This window comes from Cyclopterus lumpus, chromosome 3, assembly GCF_009769545.1.
Source record: "Cyclopterus lumpus isolate fCycLum1 chromosome 3, fCycLum1.pri, whole genome shotgun sequence".
In the NCBI taxonomy this organism is placed as follows: domain Eukaryota; kingdom Metazoa; phylum Chordata; class Actinopteri; order Perciformes; family Cyclopteridae; genus Cyclopterus; species Cyclopterus lumpus.
Genome location: NC_046968.1, coordinates 11,430,706 through 11,448,110, shown reverse-complemented (window position 1 = coordinate 11,448,110; position 17,405 = coordinate 11,430,706). Strand labels below are relative to the sequence as shown.

At 40.9% G+C, this 17,405-nt stretch overlaps 2 protein-coding genes across 6 annotated transcripts; both read left to right on the top strand.

Moving 5' to 3' along the window:
• The first annotated feature begins 591 nt into the window (after positions 1-591).
• LOC117728735 (ATP synthase F(0) complex subunit C3, mitochondrial-like) lies at positions 592-3,830 on the top strand. Of its 5 annotated transcripts, none has more exons than XM_034529555.1 (5): positions 592-683; positions 992-1,084; positions 2,048-2,119; positions 2,942-3,117; positions 3,444-3,830. In XM_034529555.1, the coding sequence occupies exons 2-5, from the start codon at positions 1,046-1,048 to the stop codon at positions 3,556-3,558; spliced, it is 402 nt and encodes a 133-aa protein (XP_034385446.1). In that variant the 5' UTR covers positions 592-683; positions 992-1,045; the 3' UTR covers positions 3,559-3,830. The 5 variants fall into 5 exon arrangements, with proteins under 5 accessions (XP_034385446.1, XP_034385441.1, XP_034385442.1 ...); XM_034529550.1 differs by having other exon boundaries at positions 594-683; positions 2,918-3,117; XM_034529551.1 differs by having other exon boundaries at positions 624-683; positions 995-1,084; positions 2,918-3,117.
• A 919-nt stretch (positions 3,831-4,749) lies between these two features.
• On the top strand, positions 4,750-9,613 carry nsun3 (NOP2/Sun RNA methyltransferase 3). The gene is made up of 6 exons (XM_034525107.1): positions 4,750-4,994; positions 6,351-6,454; positions 6,548-7,074; positions 7,340-7,494; positions 8,080-8,198; positions 8,814-9,613. The coding sequence occupies exons 1-6, from the start codon at positions 4,836-4,838 to the stop codon at positions 9,127-9,129; spliced, it is 1,380 nt and encodes a 459-aa protein (XP_034380998.1). The 5' UTR covers positions 4,750-4,835; the 3' UTR covers positions 9,130-9,613.
• The last annotated feature ends 7,792 nt before the right edge of the window (positions 9,614-17,405 follow it).

The window sequence follows — 17,405 nt, the reverse complement described above, 5'->3', positions numbered from 1 at the left end:
ATTTTAGAGCCTTTAACATCGGCAGCAGGATGAAGGAAAGATCGAAGCGCTTGATCTTAAAATATTACATCGCCTGAGATTTTCAAATGGACACCTGTTAAAAGTGAGGATTTTAAAGCATTCTTTCCGTCCTTATAAAATAGGGGAAAGGTGGAGGGATGTTAGTTGTGATCTTTTTTGTTCACAAAGTACTCACTGATTGGATAAATGCTCACAGTTTAAAGTGAGAGTACATCGTGATGACATTAGGTTTTATTGAGGAACAGGGGATTTGTTTGGTTGCCAGGAAGTAGGCCACAGAAGCAAATAATACAGGAGTCACCTCACCCTCAACAATTTCACGGTAAGATACCGGTATACTGGATTTAATTACATACCACACTGTATGGTATTATAATAATGTATTCAAATGGTCTCTAGGGGGTAGTAAATAACAAGTAGCTTTTTGTGTTAATCAGCTGGTGAATAATACATCTCTTTGTCGCCAGTAAACGATGTCTGTGGGCTGTGGACCGTCTTTACCTCATTGAAAAGGCATTTAAACACGTTGTACGATGACGATGCTGCATCTGGTCGTGTGTTCTTATATCTACCGCATGAGATCAGGAAACCGGAAGACGACCCTTTAACGTGACTGTGCGCATGCGCGTGTTTCTCGTGTCCTCGACCTCTACTTCAAACCGGTAAGAGCTAACCTCCTCTGTCGCGATCTGTGTGAGTTAAACATTTACACGCTCCGCTCGCGTTTAGCTCTATATTTCTGTGGCTTTACCGACTGCAGCACTGCTCTGCTCTTCTGGTTTTAAAGCCTACCTCTGTTTTAGCAACATTGTTCGGTTTGCAGCTAATCTTGATCTTACGTCTGTGTGTGTGTGTGTGTGTGTGTGTGTGTGTGTGTTTGTGTCCCACGTAACTTTGCACTTTCTCACTCAGCACACTAGTTAGAGGCAACGCGACTGCGTCTCCTTAACGTGCCTCTTTCTGTCGACAGCAGACTGAATCCTCGCCAGCTCCTTCGTTGACCTGACCACTACGTCCCGTCGTCATGTATGCCTGCGCTAAGTTCGTCTCCACGCCCTCTCTGGTGAGTCACACTGCTTAAATGAATGGAGGTGAACGGACTCTTTTCTTTTTACTCTGCCCGTGTGTTTAAATCGTGCCTGTGTCCAAGAAGCGGCCAGTCATGGTGCATTCAGGGCACACTACAACTTCAGCTAGCTAACGCTAGCTTTGAGCTGCAAGGCCGTCTGTGACCCTCTGCTAAAGTCAGCTCACAGTCAGCGTTCACGCCTGCAAGGACGTCCTTGTTTTGAACACGGCGAAGCTCAGAAGCTCAGCCTCACGGGGTTACTCCTTCTGGAGCTCATGGCAATCGGGAGTATCGAAGGATGTCATTTTGTTAATTGAGAAGCAGTTCTTGTTGAAAACCGACTATTAATTGGTCACTGTTGGAGTTGTACGTTTACCATAATGGGTGGTGTTAATGCTTATTCTCAAGTAACGTTACTCTACTTAGCTTGAGTATTTCCTTTTTAATACTTTTTACTCCTACTTCACTATAACTTAGATTGAAATATTGTGCTTTTTTACTTCACTTATTTTATTTAAGCGCTGTCGTACTAAATTGTACATGCAACACATTATCATGATCCATTGTAGCAGATTAAACCAGTAACCGTGACCAAAAAAAACATTTAAGTGCTGCTTATGCGTAAATATGTCAATAATAATGATCCAATAATATAATTTGTAACACTGACAGTAGCCACTTGACATTATTATTAACATTTGAATGCAGTACTTTTACTTGTAATCAAGTGTTTTTATAATGTGGTATTGCTAACTTTAACTGAGTAAATGAACACTTGTTTCACCTCTGACCATATTTACTACAGGCTGAATGTACTGTCGATGAATCCACCTGTCTTGAGCAGAGTAGATGTATTCTCAACCAGTTTGAGGCTATACAGACAGATGTCGACATAACAATCTGGTAGAGCATCTTATCAGCGCACGGCTGTCCACTAAATGTCTTTTCTTCATACAGGTCCGTGCTGGATCTCGGGTACTGTACAGACCACTCTCCGCAGCAGTAGTCTCAGATGCCAGGAAAGCCGAGGTAGGCAGCTATTTGTGCTGGAGTTATAACTGATTGACTTAAAGTGTTCACAGAGGAAGGGCACTCTAAAGCTATCACAACTCCATCCGTCTCCTTTGCTATTACCATTACCTTGTTTCTCACACATACAGTGACTAAACAAATACACAAAAACATGCATTTTAGTGCAGGTTCATTTAACAGTACAGTAGTATGTATTGAAGTGAATTTGATTTTCTCTTTTTTTTCTTCTTCTTACCCATAGCTATTACAGCACTCAAGATGCAAGGCTGCATATTATAATGGTTTAATGTAAATTGTACGCAAGCATGTTTTCATCAAGTACGACAACGGACTGGTGAGGTGATAGTATCAGAAGCTTAATGTAGCATGTCCAGTTTCCTATTGAAGAATAATATTGTTTTTTTTTGTCAGCCAATGCAATACTGACATTTGCATCAAAAGTCAACTTTGGCCCGCTATCCGTTGGGGCTTACATGGGTTGCTACCATTGTAACAAATGCAAATCCAATTCTGCATCTGTATGCAACATTTCATTTTACCTTTTTTAAAGCTGCACTTTGGTTCATGTGAGTTTTTAAAGAACTTAAATCAAATGCACTATTGCAGATTGATAAAGTGGATCCGACCTGCAAACCCCAGCAGCTAATGACAAAAGTGACTGACATTGAGCAGCAACACTTGCAAACCCCTGGAGTTATTTTCTTCAAAGAGAAGCCAAGAAAATATCTGAGCTTTCACATATTGCAAAAATAAAGTTACGCGCTGCCCTATTCACTTTATTTGTGTGTGTTTCAGTCTGCTTCTCTCCTGGCACCACAGAGCATTGCAGCCTCCCAGCAGCAGGTGGCAGTGCGCGGTTTCCAGACTAGTGCTGTGATCCGTGATATCGACACTGCTGCAAAGTTCATTGGAGCAGGAGCTGCCACGGTGGGAGTGGCTGGATCTGGAGCTGGAATTGGAACTGTGTTTGGTAGTCTTATTATCGGATATGCCAGGTAAATTAAACACGTCTGTTCTCTTAGGACGTCTTCACTGACTGACATTAGATGGTTGTTTGTTTCCACTAATATTTATGAAACTTTTACGAGGTATACTTTATTCCAAATGTTTACATGGTGAAAACATTTATTTAATTAAAATTGAGTGTAAAAGTATATTCAACATTGTCAAGGATCGTTGCTAGAATTATTTTGTACCACCTATTGGGTCCTTCATGGTGAGCCTTGGAAGACACTGGGATTGTCTGCTCACTGAAATGTCGTGGCAGATGTATTTTTAACACTTTGTGCCTTAAATTCTCTCTTTCTCTCTCTTTCAACAGGAACCCCTCTCTGAAGCAGCAGCTGTTCTCTTACGCCATCTTGGGCTTTGCTCTCTCCGAAGCTATGGGTCTTTTCTGTCTGATGGTTGCATTCCTTATTCTGTTTGCCATGTAAACCAGTTTGGCATTTGCTGCAAAGGATACATCACAATGTTAAAAAGAATTAGCTGTTTGAGATGCCCTTGAATGGTACGATAATGTCAGCTTATCGTCTTTACTCATGCCTGTACGTTGGTGTTTCTTAAAACTAAAGATTGTGAACCCACTGATGTAAGAAACTGGCAGACTCAAACAATTTCAACAGATAGTTTTGCCATTGTATTGTATATTTAATCAAATGTTTTTGTTAAACATGCAACCAATTACAGAAGTAAAATGTTTAATTCATGTGTGGTTTTTGTACTTTTGTAAATGATAGTGGGGTTATTATGCTGATTAAAATTCGCAAGAAGGGGGCTGCTGTCAAATGAAAAAAACATTTACTTTTTCGCAGCCATGATTGCGGTTTACGTCAGTTATGTAGAGTTGAGGTGTTATATTTAAGTGAAGAATGTTGTGTTCCTTCACCCAGCCACAATGTGTGTTTCATCTTCATGAGCTCATTGAAGGCCTTCCAAGGCTCACATGCAGTTGTCCTTCCTCTTCCAGCAAAGTGTGTGTGTGTGTGTGTGTGTGAGAAATAAATATTGAGGGAGTGTCACAGGTGATTAGATCCAGCAACATTATGAACCCCAGTGTGTTTGAAGCTGGCGCCTGTACCAACAGAAACCCACATGTTGTCTGGCTTGATCTTCCGAAATGTGGCCTTAGCCAGAACAACGTCAGTGTTTACAGTGTGAGTAGTTCTCGCAGCTTCCTGAACAGCATCTGACACAAGCAGGAGAACTTGTCTGCTTCCTCTTCAGAACGAGACCCCCTGACCAAGCACACTGTCAGACAAAATGTATTGGAACAGCAATGCAATCTAGGCAAAGTATGCATGTTTTTAATGGTGAGGCAAAAACTCAAACTTGAAAAATGAAAGTTCAAATACAAATTGCCTCCATGTGTGAAAAGTTACATTTTAGAATATCTGTGGGTCCACACGCATATTTTGAAGTTACTGAATAACAGGTAAAGAAATAACCAAGGTCACAAATTAGCGAAATTGCTCATTTCTAGTAAGCACTCCTTGAATTCCGTGATTTAAAGAGGCATTAACGAAGAATATGTGTTTTATACACCATGATGTGCTCTTTGACAGGTGGAACTCCAGAAAGACGGTCAGTGTTGAGGGGGGGACGGCTTAGAGAAACGTACGCATGCGTGCCCGCGGTTTAGGCATGGATGTATTAGGAAAGCAACAACACTCCGGGAAATATAGTCGGACATATCTATTAGGCAGTAAAAATAATGTCTACATATCTGATCTCGATGCGTCAGTCGTCCAGCGCGTGGAGGAGTGTCATCCCTCAGAATCGACCGCCGTCCCCTCCGTGGGGGTCGTGGGGGGTTCACTGTCACACGGGTCCCGACGTGGTGTTACAGCGGACAGGAGCGCTCGATAACCAGGTGAACACACACCAGGGCGGTGGTTTGAAGATTCAGTGTGTCTTTGTCTGGTTGTGACAGCAGTGTCGTCGTCAGCCTCGTCAAAGGGCCAGTTGACTGACAGCTCGGTGATACTCTGCGTTCCGCCCGGCTTCAATAACCTCAGTAGTTATTGAACGTTTGGCCACACGTGTTCATCAGGGACAGGTTGGAAAGTAGCGCACTTATTGTCCCTCTAGATGAGGTGAACTTATGCTGTTAAGGTTTTTTTTTGACAACGTATTTGCTGAATTGAAAACCCAAATTATGTGTATAATATTCAGCTATTCACATGATTGACCGTGTTGGTGTTTAAATTGTATATATTGTAGATGTCTTTCTCCTATGCTGTATTATATGAAAACTATGACCTAACTCCCTTTCTTTTGGACCAGATGCAAATGTCAACACATGTAATGTACCTCTATTCATGGTGTTATGGTACAGAGGCTTGTACGGCCCAAAAACACGGAGATAGACCCTTATTTTAGCAATATGTTGTCCAATTTGATATAACAAGTCAAAAACAACATTAATTTGGACATTATATGATCTTTAAAATGTTATAACCTTTTAAGTATCTGCTTTAATAACAGTTATAATATACTTATAATACAATTGTGAAATTATGAATATAATCATTGAATTTGAGTTGACTTTCAATTAAAAACAGTACAGTAGTGTAACCTCATATGTTACTATAATATTATTTCATGTCAAAAATAGTGTTTTTTACTTGAAATTATTGTACCGTAACACCATGTATAGAGGTGCATTGCATTTTAAGCGGCGGCTCACATGACCGAGTATCCGTGGATGCCGGCTCACATGACCGCAGTAAATGTCAGCTAATCTCGTGCGGATTATGGAGCCCTCGTGTACATTTAGCCGTTTACATTTACACATTTATATACCTGCACTCATGACTAACAGGACAGAGGTTACACTGTATATCCACCAGGGGTCGCGAGTCTACAAGACAAAAACACAGCAGCTTTTTTCAGCCTGTGTTCAGGAGCATGAAGGGACAGTCCACCTGTTGCGCCTCCAGTGGTTTCGTAACAGTACAGTACAATACAATGGGAAATTAGAATATGAAGATCTTCATTGATTATTTCAACAGGAGGTCATTTTTTTTTAATTTTGTCATTTGGTGTGTCCTCTTGATATTCAGATCCAAGCGATTTTTACACAATTCGGACTTTGCCCGCTTTGAATCAGAAAATGTCCGATTGAAACTGACTGCTGTCAGAGTTCACTTTAAGGATGCTGCCTAATTTTGTGCCTCTCTTGGATTCATCTCCAGATAACATTTTCACTACTGTCTGTTTGTAACAGGTAACAAAAAGGCACAGAAAGGTACGATCTTCATGTCAGTCAGTACTGTCCTGCTTTGACCAGCAGTACAGTCAGGAGCTTGGAGACCTGTGGGCATATGCAAGGTTGATTTATTTATTTTTCTGAAATAGTTATTGCAGCATACACAAAGACAGTGTTTGTACTTATCCTTCATCGGGGTTGCTTTTCTCCTGCAGAGCAGTGCTCCTGGACCCTAACTCTTGGCAGTACGGGGTCATGCTCAACCGCTTCAGCGCTGTGACAGGCGTCACTCAGGTCCTCCAATCACAGGGCTTTTCCACATTGCTGCCGCAAACAGGTGTCTCCACGTTGCTTGGTAACGGCTCCTCAACAGTGTCACATTCAAAATACCAAGCAGGAAAAGACTCTCTGTCGCCTCCTGACTCTGACTACATCTCCAGGTGTCCTCCTAATGACTCCCATCTCCAACCGGACAGCACCTCTCATGTGCTCGGTCGAGACCTTCAATCACAGCCGTCGCTCAGCTTGTCCAGTCCTACACTACAGTGTTACATCCATCCACGTCCACTGCGGTTCCCCTCTCAGGCTCACAGGCATGGCCAGCTGAAGCAGTACTACCTCCTGAATGCCGCCTCCCTGCTTCCGGTGCTGGCTTTGAAAGTCAGAGATGGGGAGAAGGTTTTGGATCTGTGCTCTGCGCCCGGGGGCAAAGCCGTAGCCATAATGCAATGTGCCACCCCAGGTAAAACAAGCACTTTTAAAGGACTTTGCAAAAATTCTATTTTTTATTTAATGGCTATACTTAAGATTGAAATGGCATCATCAATACCTGTGTTGATAAATGGATGCCTACTGCAGACCAAATAATTTCTTTCCAGGAGGTGTTTTTGCTAAAACATCTCGTTGAAGTTAAATATGTATTACATGTATTACGATTGCATATGTATGTACTATTATTTTTGCGTTGAATGCTGGTAACAAATAATGCTGCCATGCTTGTGTTCCAGCACTTCTCTGCTGTAATGAACCAGACCCTCACAGACGCGACTGGCTGGCCAAAACCCTGGAGTCCTTCTTGTCTCCGTCGCTCACCACCAGAGTGGTCGTGTCTGCACAGGATGGACGCTCTTTTGGGAACAGTGAGGCAGGAACGTATGACAAGGTGGGAGCCGGTGAGAGTTATGCTTATGTCCGCATGCGGCTGAATTTTGCGCTCCAGTGTTCAATAAATGGAGTTTTTTTCGAGGCCGTGGTTTGGAAATGAATGAGAAGAGAAAGCCTTTGAACAGAAGCTAGGAAGCCCAGCAGATGAGAAGAAATCAGTTTATTCAAAATAGGAGCCGTGAGGAGGCTGACAAATGGACGGGAGGTTTCAAAGGGCTCAGAGTGACTAATAATGACTAATAATGGACTTAATCATTGAACAAAAAGGAAAGCTCACAATGAAAAGGTTAGTAAGACACAGTGTGAACAAAGACTGAAAGGCATTAGAGTAGTACAAACAGACTACGCACACTCAAGCTGCATTGTGACATAGAGGATAGGTGTTTTGGAAGATTTTTCAGTTGAGCTGTAAAGTTTCAGAGTTTGGTGAAAATATAACTTCTTATTTTACAGACCTCCAGCATTTGTCTTTTTGTCATTGACTATTTCGCTCTTCTTCTTGGATCCTTCCTGTCTCCGGCTGCCGTTACGCTCTTGAGCTCTCCGACTCTAAACTGCTCCCGTTTCTGTCTCTGTGATGCAGGTTTTAGTCGATGCTCCATGTTCGAACGACCGGAGCTGGTTGTATTGTGGCAGCCAGCAGGGGGAACAGAGACTGAAGGAAAGAGCCAGGCTGCCGGCGCTCCAGGCTCAACTGCTTAGGTAAGTCCAATCCCCAACAGAGAAAAGTGGCTGCTATGTGTTACCCTTATGGTACCTTTTCTATCTTCCTACACATTATTACTATTATTAGTGTCCGAGGGTGGACTGAAACATAACATTGTTTTGGTTCAGATGAGCAGTTGTGAATAATTTCCACGAAAACCACGAAGAGTTCCCTGGAGGCTTTATTGCATGTGGTCAAATTGCAAATATATTAGTCAAAAGCTAGTACAATTATTTACTGTGGGAGGAGAAACATAACATATACAGTATATTGAGGGTTACAAGTTGTACAAAATCTAATTTAGCCAGCTTTGTAGGTTAAAAAAAAAAAGAAGCTTATTTAGGTAGCCGAAAGCCATTCGCAATGAATGTAGCCTCAACCAGAGATCAGGAGCACATTGGTGATGACTTCACTTCTTTCTAACTTCACATCACCCGATTTCTTTTAAATGTTGTGTTCTTCACATCCAACCGACGCTGACTCAAGTGACGTCACTCAAGGTCATTTATCAGCCAAGTCCCCGAGTCCTGTAAGGAGACTTTGACGTGTAAAATAGGCGGACGTCTCTTCTGATGTCCCTTTTCATTAAGTGCTGTACTTGTCTTTTGCAGGTCTGCGCTGTCAGCCGTGCGTCCAGGCGGCGTTGTGGTCTATTCCACCTGCACTCTGTCCAACTTTGAGAACTGTGCCGTGGTTGAGGCGGTGCTGAATGAGTGTCCTGAGGCCGAACCCGAAGACCTGTGGGAGGAGATTGCCATCCCTTTAGCAACATACTTTACATTTAGGACTGCTCACCCTGCTCATGGCAAGCCGTCCCTGCAGCCACAGAATGGCTCTTATCACCACAGACTCGGCATTTTAGTGGTTCCTCAGCCAGGCAAGACCTGGGGACCCATGTTTTTGTCTCGGATAAGAAGGAGGAAATAGTGTGGAATCAAACACACACATTTCCTTTGTGTGAACCCTTGTTACCTGCAGGTTTAAAGTACCTCCTGGAACTGTTGTAAATTGTAACTCAGTTACAAAAACTGACAAACATCCTAATTTGATATAGAGATCTTGTGTTCACAGCTTTTTCTGCTGCCCCCAAATGGCCCAAACAATCATTAATTGCAGATTGAATAGTTTTCTTATAGCTTTTGCAGTATTTATTATTATGATTGATTGTAACTACTGACACTGCAGATGTACAATTAGATAATATCGACCAACCATGTTTTTTTTAAGTGCTTCCCATTAATAACTGTGTCCACGTTGTATAATAACATTGATCATACGGTAAGCCGAATGTGAAATTGTAATATAAAAAAATAATTCACAGTGCATTCTATTAGCAGTGAGGGCTTATGGTGTGAATATCATTTTCTAGTTAGAGAAGGAGAGAGGACATTAAAAGCACCACATAAACTCACATTGAGAATCTCTTTCTTCCAAGTCACTAAATCAGGTTGCATCCATTCAATTTTCATTGCTTCTTGAATTGTGTCATCAAAAAAAAAGTTCCTTTTTGAACACTTATGACTAATGTTTATTGGCTCATGTTTGTTTTTAAACATCCAAGTGCCATTGCACTATTGCAAATGTCAACACATGGACATTACGTAATACATACTCGACAGGAGGCTTAAAGTTTCCTGTCGGCGAGATTAGTTTAATAACCAGGAAGAGCAGTAATGATATGATTAACACTGTTCCTCCTCCTTCATCCCTGTTATTACCTCCTGCATTGTCCTCCTCTGAATTAAGACATGCTTCAGGTCTCAGGAGCAGCAATCGTCCACCGTCCACACCTCCCCTCAGTGTGATTCCATTTCTTACAGTGGCTCATTACATGGCTGTTCTCGTGTCGGGCTGGAGTGAAAATTAGACTCTTTCATCGCAGTGCTGCAGCTTTTCATCAGGTTGTAATTGCACAGACCAGAAACAGAAAGGTATTTTGAAATCAGATGTTGACTATATAACACACAAGAATTCATACATTGTATCTCTTTTGAGCATAACCGACAGTACAAAAGCACGTTGTTGCAAAAGCAGTTGTGCGAGGTGAAAGCCCTTATTTCCTCCTCCCAGATATATAAGGCTCGTGAGTCTCTGGGACACAGTCTCGGATGTGGTTGCAGAAATGGGAATGGTGTCTTGCGCCTGTTTCAAAACGACTACGCCGCATGGCCAGAGACACAAAACATTTTTTGTGTGCATTCATATGACTATTTCGATTGGCTGTCCTACTTTCGCTCCTCTTCTGCGTGTCTTTGAAAAGTAGCTTCGGTCTCTTATACGAGTGCATCATTATGCCACCAGGACTTCAATGCGGATTTAAAATAGCGAGATGTGGAGAGGAAGTGGGCCTTCATTGAGGTTAACCATGTCGCTGACCTTTGTGTGAACTCCGGTTTGTTGATGCTCCCCCATATTGCAGTGTTTCCTCAAGGGGAGAATCTCTAAGCAGCTTCTCCTTTACTTCAAAGAGGGAGAATGTAGGCCTGCTTTGCATAATCAGGTGGAGAACAGCTTTTTGCCAGAGAGGCAGGAATTAATTTGTGGCACCGCCAGATGTAATCATTATAACCCTCGTCATTGACAATAACGGGAGGAAGACGAGGTTGGATTTGTGGAACAGTATATAGAGAAAGAGATATAGAGTCCTGGATGCCAGACGACAGGATAGCTAAGCAGGCTAATCTGGCTTTAGCCTTGGTGAACCAAAATGTCATTTCATTCAATGTTGAAACGCTCAGCTCTGTCTGTTTATGTTGCAAGCGACTATTTTAGTGGCGTACACCGTGATGACAACACATTAGGAGAACAGGTATTTAGGCATCTATATATGTCAGCCCCAAACTGGAAGTCATTTAGATAGATAGATAGATAGATAGATAGATAGATAGATAGATACTTTATTAATCCCCAAGGGGAAATTTGTTGTCATATTAGCGCCCAACACTTTACAGACACCAAATGGAATAGACTAAATAAACTAAACACACAAAATAAAATAAATATAAGAACAGGGATGACAGGTGTCTATGCAAAATAAAAAAATAAATATATATATATATATATATATATATATATATATATATATATATATACACAATAGAATACAAATAACTGTGCACTGTAGCAGTATGTGGTGGCGTTACAGCTCCACTCAGCCTGGACATGCACTGTATGGCTCAGTCTCACTGCTCCTATGAACCCTGTTTTGTTTTCAGCAACAACAACAACAAAAAGTTCTCAAACCTGCTGCACTTAGCACCAAGCAGCAGACAGACAAAGTTAGCGAGCTAGGTAGTGACATATTGGGTACAATATTATACACATTGTGATCTATTCATATACAGGAAACAATATGGATTCAGGAAATTAATTATTTGTGGGATTCAACCCACAATAATCACCCCGTCAACCTGACATTTCCCTCCTCGTGACGAATGCTTGACTTGAAGCGTTTGACACTCAATGTGCCAGACAGTTAACAAGTGGGTCTATAGATTTAGTACCTTTTGGGGCATCCATCACTCATATCAAACGTCAACATTTGTCAATATTCCATTAGTGGAAGTGAGAGACCAGGATTGCTGCTTTTGATTGATTGTCAGACTACTACTAATCTCTAGGGGGGGAAATAAAGTCAGCAATGAATGAATAGTTACAGAGGTCAAGTCAAAGTGTTTGTCCATGTGCACACAAAAACGCAGGAGTTTTGATAATTAGGCTTCAGCTTATTACTAGAATAAGCGTATTGCAGAACACGAGGACAAGCACACACTCAAGAGATGAACAAGCCCACCAAGAAAACCTGAGCTTGGCCTTCTTGCAAACCCATCTCCAAGTCATTTATAATCTATAACAAAAGTTGATGCTGCTTATTCTACGTTAACTAGAACATTCAATGTATTCTACTCACTGAAATGAATTATTTATTATTTTTTGTTATCTACAGATATGCAATGCTGGATAATATTTGCGTTGATATTGTCCAATGTCAAGTTGATCATGTGATGAGACGATAAGGTAGATATTGAAGGCACAACACCTGTAAAGACTGTCAAGCTGAGCACATCTGCATGCAGTCATACCTTTTAAACGTAATTAGGACAGTTAGTAGTACAGGACCGTTGTGATAGTGTGCACTCGGCCCGCCGTAACCACCTTACGGCACTGCATTATGGACGAGGAGGAAAAAAAAAATGAAGCTTCTCAGGTTGTTATCATGCCAATTCTGGCATGATATTATTATGATGAACTATAGCAGCCAATGTGAACCAACACCCGTGACACTTCAGAGAAACTCCGTAAAACTTAACTGTATATTTCTGTGTGCAATACATAACAGAATGTTTTGTTAATGTTTTCATGTGAGGGCAGACTAAAAGAAAATGTCCTGGCAGAGAAAAATTAATTAGAGGAAAAGTTAGAGAGTAACTGAAACAACTCTTAAGATAAACAGTTCCATCCTTTTATCTGTCTGGCATACACTGACTACACATGCAAAAGAAACTCCGAACAACAACACTTGGATACAACCATTGTGGTTGTATTGCAGTTGGATAATATATAATATTGTTCAAAGCCACACAAGGTGGTTAATATTTGTTTGTTATATTTGTGTTAAAATGTATTTTCCTGCAAACTTGTTTTAATTCAAAAGGGACTCATGAGAAAGAATCCCTTGAGCACCATGAGCACCTCATGACTAACAGCAGTGTGGCCGCTGATGAACAGATGTGTGTGGTGGTTCCTCCGTCAGCCTCTGCAGCTGCGAGGAGGGAGACATCCATAACAGCTGCACGAGAAGACAAAGCACAGGCTCAACCGACTGAAGGCAGCACAGATTACCCTCGACCGGACATCCATTCATCCTTTGAGGGAAAGACAGAATTGATCGTGAGACATAAAAACTATATAAAAGCTTTGGACAGACTTGCAGCGAAATGGGATTTAAAGGAGAAAACTACCAGTTTTTTCTTTTTCTTCAAGTCATCGCTTTTCCACAAATGAAAAGCAAATCTGAAGAGTGGATAATTGTGACTCGGAGTGATTAAGGCAATTTATAATGTTAACCAGTTACTATTCCTACAATGGTTCACAATCTTTTCCACTTGTGATCTCTGCAAAAGCAACTTAAGACCATTCAGTATTACACAAGGAAACAATGAGAAGTAAGCATGATTTAAAGGCACATATAGTAGAGCTACATTATGGTTTTCCAATATATTTCACAACCAGTCCAAATAATCTTGTTGAGGTTGAGATATGAGTTACTGACCTCTAATGTTCTTTACTGAATGACATTAAATAATGTGTATACATACATATATATCTGTGTATATATATGTGTGTGCGTGTATGTATATATTAGGGCTGGACACGTTAACGCGTTATTAATCCGTTAACGCAGCAATCCATTAACACGGACAATGATGTTTTCAACAGCATTTTATTTTTGCACTGGGAGGGGCTTAACACTGCTGCGCACATTGACCGAGAACATGGAGAAAGGTACTTTTAAATGGACATTTTCATTTTAAATCTCTACAGACGGCGTAGTTGATAAAAGCAAAGTTATTTGTAACCAGTCAAACTGGAGTAATCTTATCACCGGAGGACTACGAGCATGAAGTACGTCTTAATGGCGTTACACAGCATTGATGCCAGCCAAGAGCTACCCAAACAACCAGTGGACCGTTTACAATAAAGTCAGCACACTTAGTAGGGCATGAAATATGATTGCAGTGCGTTTGACAAAGTCCTGGCCAAATGTAGAAAGGTTATGGGCCACTTAAACTCGCTGTGGGTGACTACTCAACCTGCATTTATCTTTCCTTGACTTCTCTAAAGGAAATCCACAGGCTGTACAGACTAAAAGGTCCCCTGCACAGTAAATTACAGCTGTGTACTTTCTTTTGTGCTAGACCACTTAACGTCACTCTAACAGGGACCCTTAACTACTGAACAGAGACTGTAATGCTGTTCCCTCATAAAATACTAATGTTTCTTCTGGTACCTGTTCAGAAAAAAAGATGTATATTCTGTATGTTAACTTGCTGTTGCTCCGAGAGTGCCTGTTATTTTGTTCTGATAACATTACTTTAAAATAAAAGCGTGTAATACACTAGTTTTTTAAATTTATTATTGAATTTTGCGCATAATGCGATTAATCGCTGTTAATCACAGAAAAATCATGCGATTAATCGATTAAATTTGTTCATCTTTACCCAGCACTAGTTTATATATATGCGTGTATATATTAATATTATATAATATATATTTTATGTATTAAATAAGAGCAATAAATAATACAATAACACAAGAGACTTTAATCAGACTTTAATCAAAGAGAATTAGGCAATGAGACTTTAAATCTTTTATTTACAACTGACAACAAAAGGCAGATTACTATTTAAATGGAAAGTGATAGAATTTGTTTGAATATTTTTCCAACTAAAACAAGATTGCGCTTCCTAATATGTGATAATCACATCAACCACTCTTTGAGCCTCGACTCCTGCTTCATTATCGGTTCGACATCATTCTAGAAGATCTCTCTCTCAATCCACTGCTTCTCAGGTGAACCATCTCCATAGCTGCAGTTCAGTTGCATTTGATCCTCTTAAAGGAACATACACACTGAAGCCCCGCGTTAACACTCATTTGACCTCTGCATGGATCCCTACGGCACGTGATCTCCAATGAAATGTTCATCCAGTAGACTTGCACCCAGATTGAGTTGCCTCATCTCAATTTTCACTTCACTTCTGTTAAACTTCCCAACTTCAAACCTTGTTGAAGTGGACACTCCCAGAGTGAAGCAGAAGCATGAATAATAGATTCTTCAGCCAAAGGGGATAAAAAAAGGGGGAAAGGAAGTCAGAGGGTATGAAGGGGCTGATTAAAACTGATAGATTTCACACCAATGCTTTCAGTTTCAGACTTCATGAACACATATTAGTGGGGGATGTTATTCAAGCCATCAAATGAACAGCAGTTCCTCAAATTAGTAACATTAGTAACAAGAGCAGTATAACAGAAAAAACTTAATGAGAGCTCGCCCCGGAGCCTACATTTAAAATGCTATTCATCACATTTTATGTAAGCACTTAAATAATACATTTATTATTAATTTTCAGCAGGTCGTAGTGTAATATGTGTTAGGTAATAGGTGTCGCAGGATGCCATCTCTCTCCCCTCAATTCTTTTCACACCATTTCGTTCTATTTTGATAAAAGCTTGGGCAGTTTGCCTTTTGAAATCGGGCGCGGATAAAACAACACTGAATACTCAGTAATAAACTGATTGTGCTACTTTGGCAACGTCGATCTATCACAGTGATACAGTTCGGTATTTGTTTTCCTACAAAACAATATAAATTGATTCAGACTTTCAAAAAAGTGTAATCTGACATGTAAAAAAATTGCTGCCACATTGCTGAGTTTTTACCACGTTCACCTTATTAGTTTAGTGTGTTAGCATGCTACCATTTGCTGTTAGGCTGAGGGGAATGTCTTACGTTTTTCGGGTTTCGGACAGAGTGAAATGTTGACCTCTTGCTGATGAAATGCCAGAGGATCACTTGCTTTTTTAGAGTTCATCCTGTAGAGGGACATGAATGACAATTCATCTCATGGTCATTGACCGACCCCCCTCTCCTGACATGGCCACTGATAGAGCCATGCTGTGGAATGCTGCTTCCCACCGCAGGCTTATTTCCAATTAAAATGAGTCAGTAGTCAGTGTGCTGACCAGACAGGTTGGATGCCTGCCTTGTTCCAAGGGTTTCACAAGGCATACAGGAGGTGACGCAGAGGCCAATGCAGCGCATAATCTGAAGTCAGCAATAAGGCAAGTGGCAGAAGGGAAATGTCTCCTATTAATCCTACCGGTTGATTGGTCTTTACCTGCCTCCCTGTCTCCTCTGTGCCTTCACAACTTGCTATTCTCTCGGTCTCCTTGTCGCTGGAAGACTTTTTCCTCTTCCTTCCTCTGTGTCTATCTGGCTGTCTGTCTCTAACACCCTCTTCTCTCTCTCTCTCTCTCTCTCTCTCTCTCTCACTCAGAGGCAGCCTTTGATCTTGCCAGCTCGAGCGCACAGGTAGACAGTGATGCTGTATAGCTTTTCTCTGCCTATTAATGTCTTAACTCTTGCTCTGCCTTTTGCAGGAGGCCAACCCGAGACATCATTTACCCACACCACACGGCCTGGACACCCTTAATCACAATCCTACTGTGTGGGTGTGTGTCTGAGGAATAAGGTCAATTCAAATGTGTGTGAAAGTGAGGAGCAGGTTTAAAATCCATATAAGCTGAAATAAATGCCCTGATTGCAATAGCACCTCAGTGTTCTTCTGACAAACGCACCACAATGTAGCCTGCTGTTTGTTTCTATAAGTAGTACACAGCACACTCTGGTCTGTTGGGCTCTGATGCAATTCATTATTATTTTGTAGCAGAAGAAAATATGATATAAAATTAAATTAAACTGAAATGAAAAACGTTGAGGAGCATATTATAACTTCACACAATAAGAGCATCACCTAAGCCACTGTATTACCGCATCGGATAAATTAATATAAGAAGGTATCAGAAAAATCCCGGAGTGAAGCCAGCCTGCATATATCATCCTCGACGTTGCATCATCAAGGCGCCATTATGTGGTCCTAAATTCTGAATCATTAATCATTCCAGGAGAATGGGGGGAAAAATGGAACGTCTCTGGCAATAAAGTAAACTGGTAAATTAAGATAAATATCCGTTGTGATAGGTGCCAAGATTGCTTTTCCGGTATCAGACAAAAATAATGATATCAAGAGATCACGATCCTCACAGTTAGAGATTTACTGAAAATATGAAATGGTTCTCAGCCACACCGACATGTTTATTACCCTTCACCCAAAAGAAGAAAAACACCTTTGAATGTGGTTTTAATTCTTTGAACAGAAGCAATGGACCAGCAGAGGTGTTTTTTTTACAGATCCCACAGTCTTCATGTTCAGAGACTGAAGTCAGTTCTTAATATTGAATCACAATAAAACTCTTTAACTCCTAAAATTGAAACCCCCAACCATGCCCAATCGAGAACGTGTTGCTAATCTTGAAACATTACAATTTCCAACTTCTAGGAGTTACCTACACATAACTATTTTCAATCAACGTAACCCAACCTCAGCACCAGCATTTTTATTTTTTAATCATGACCACAA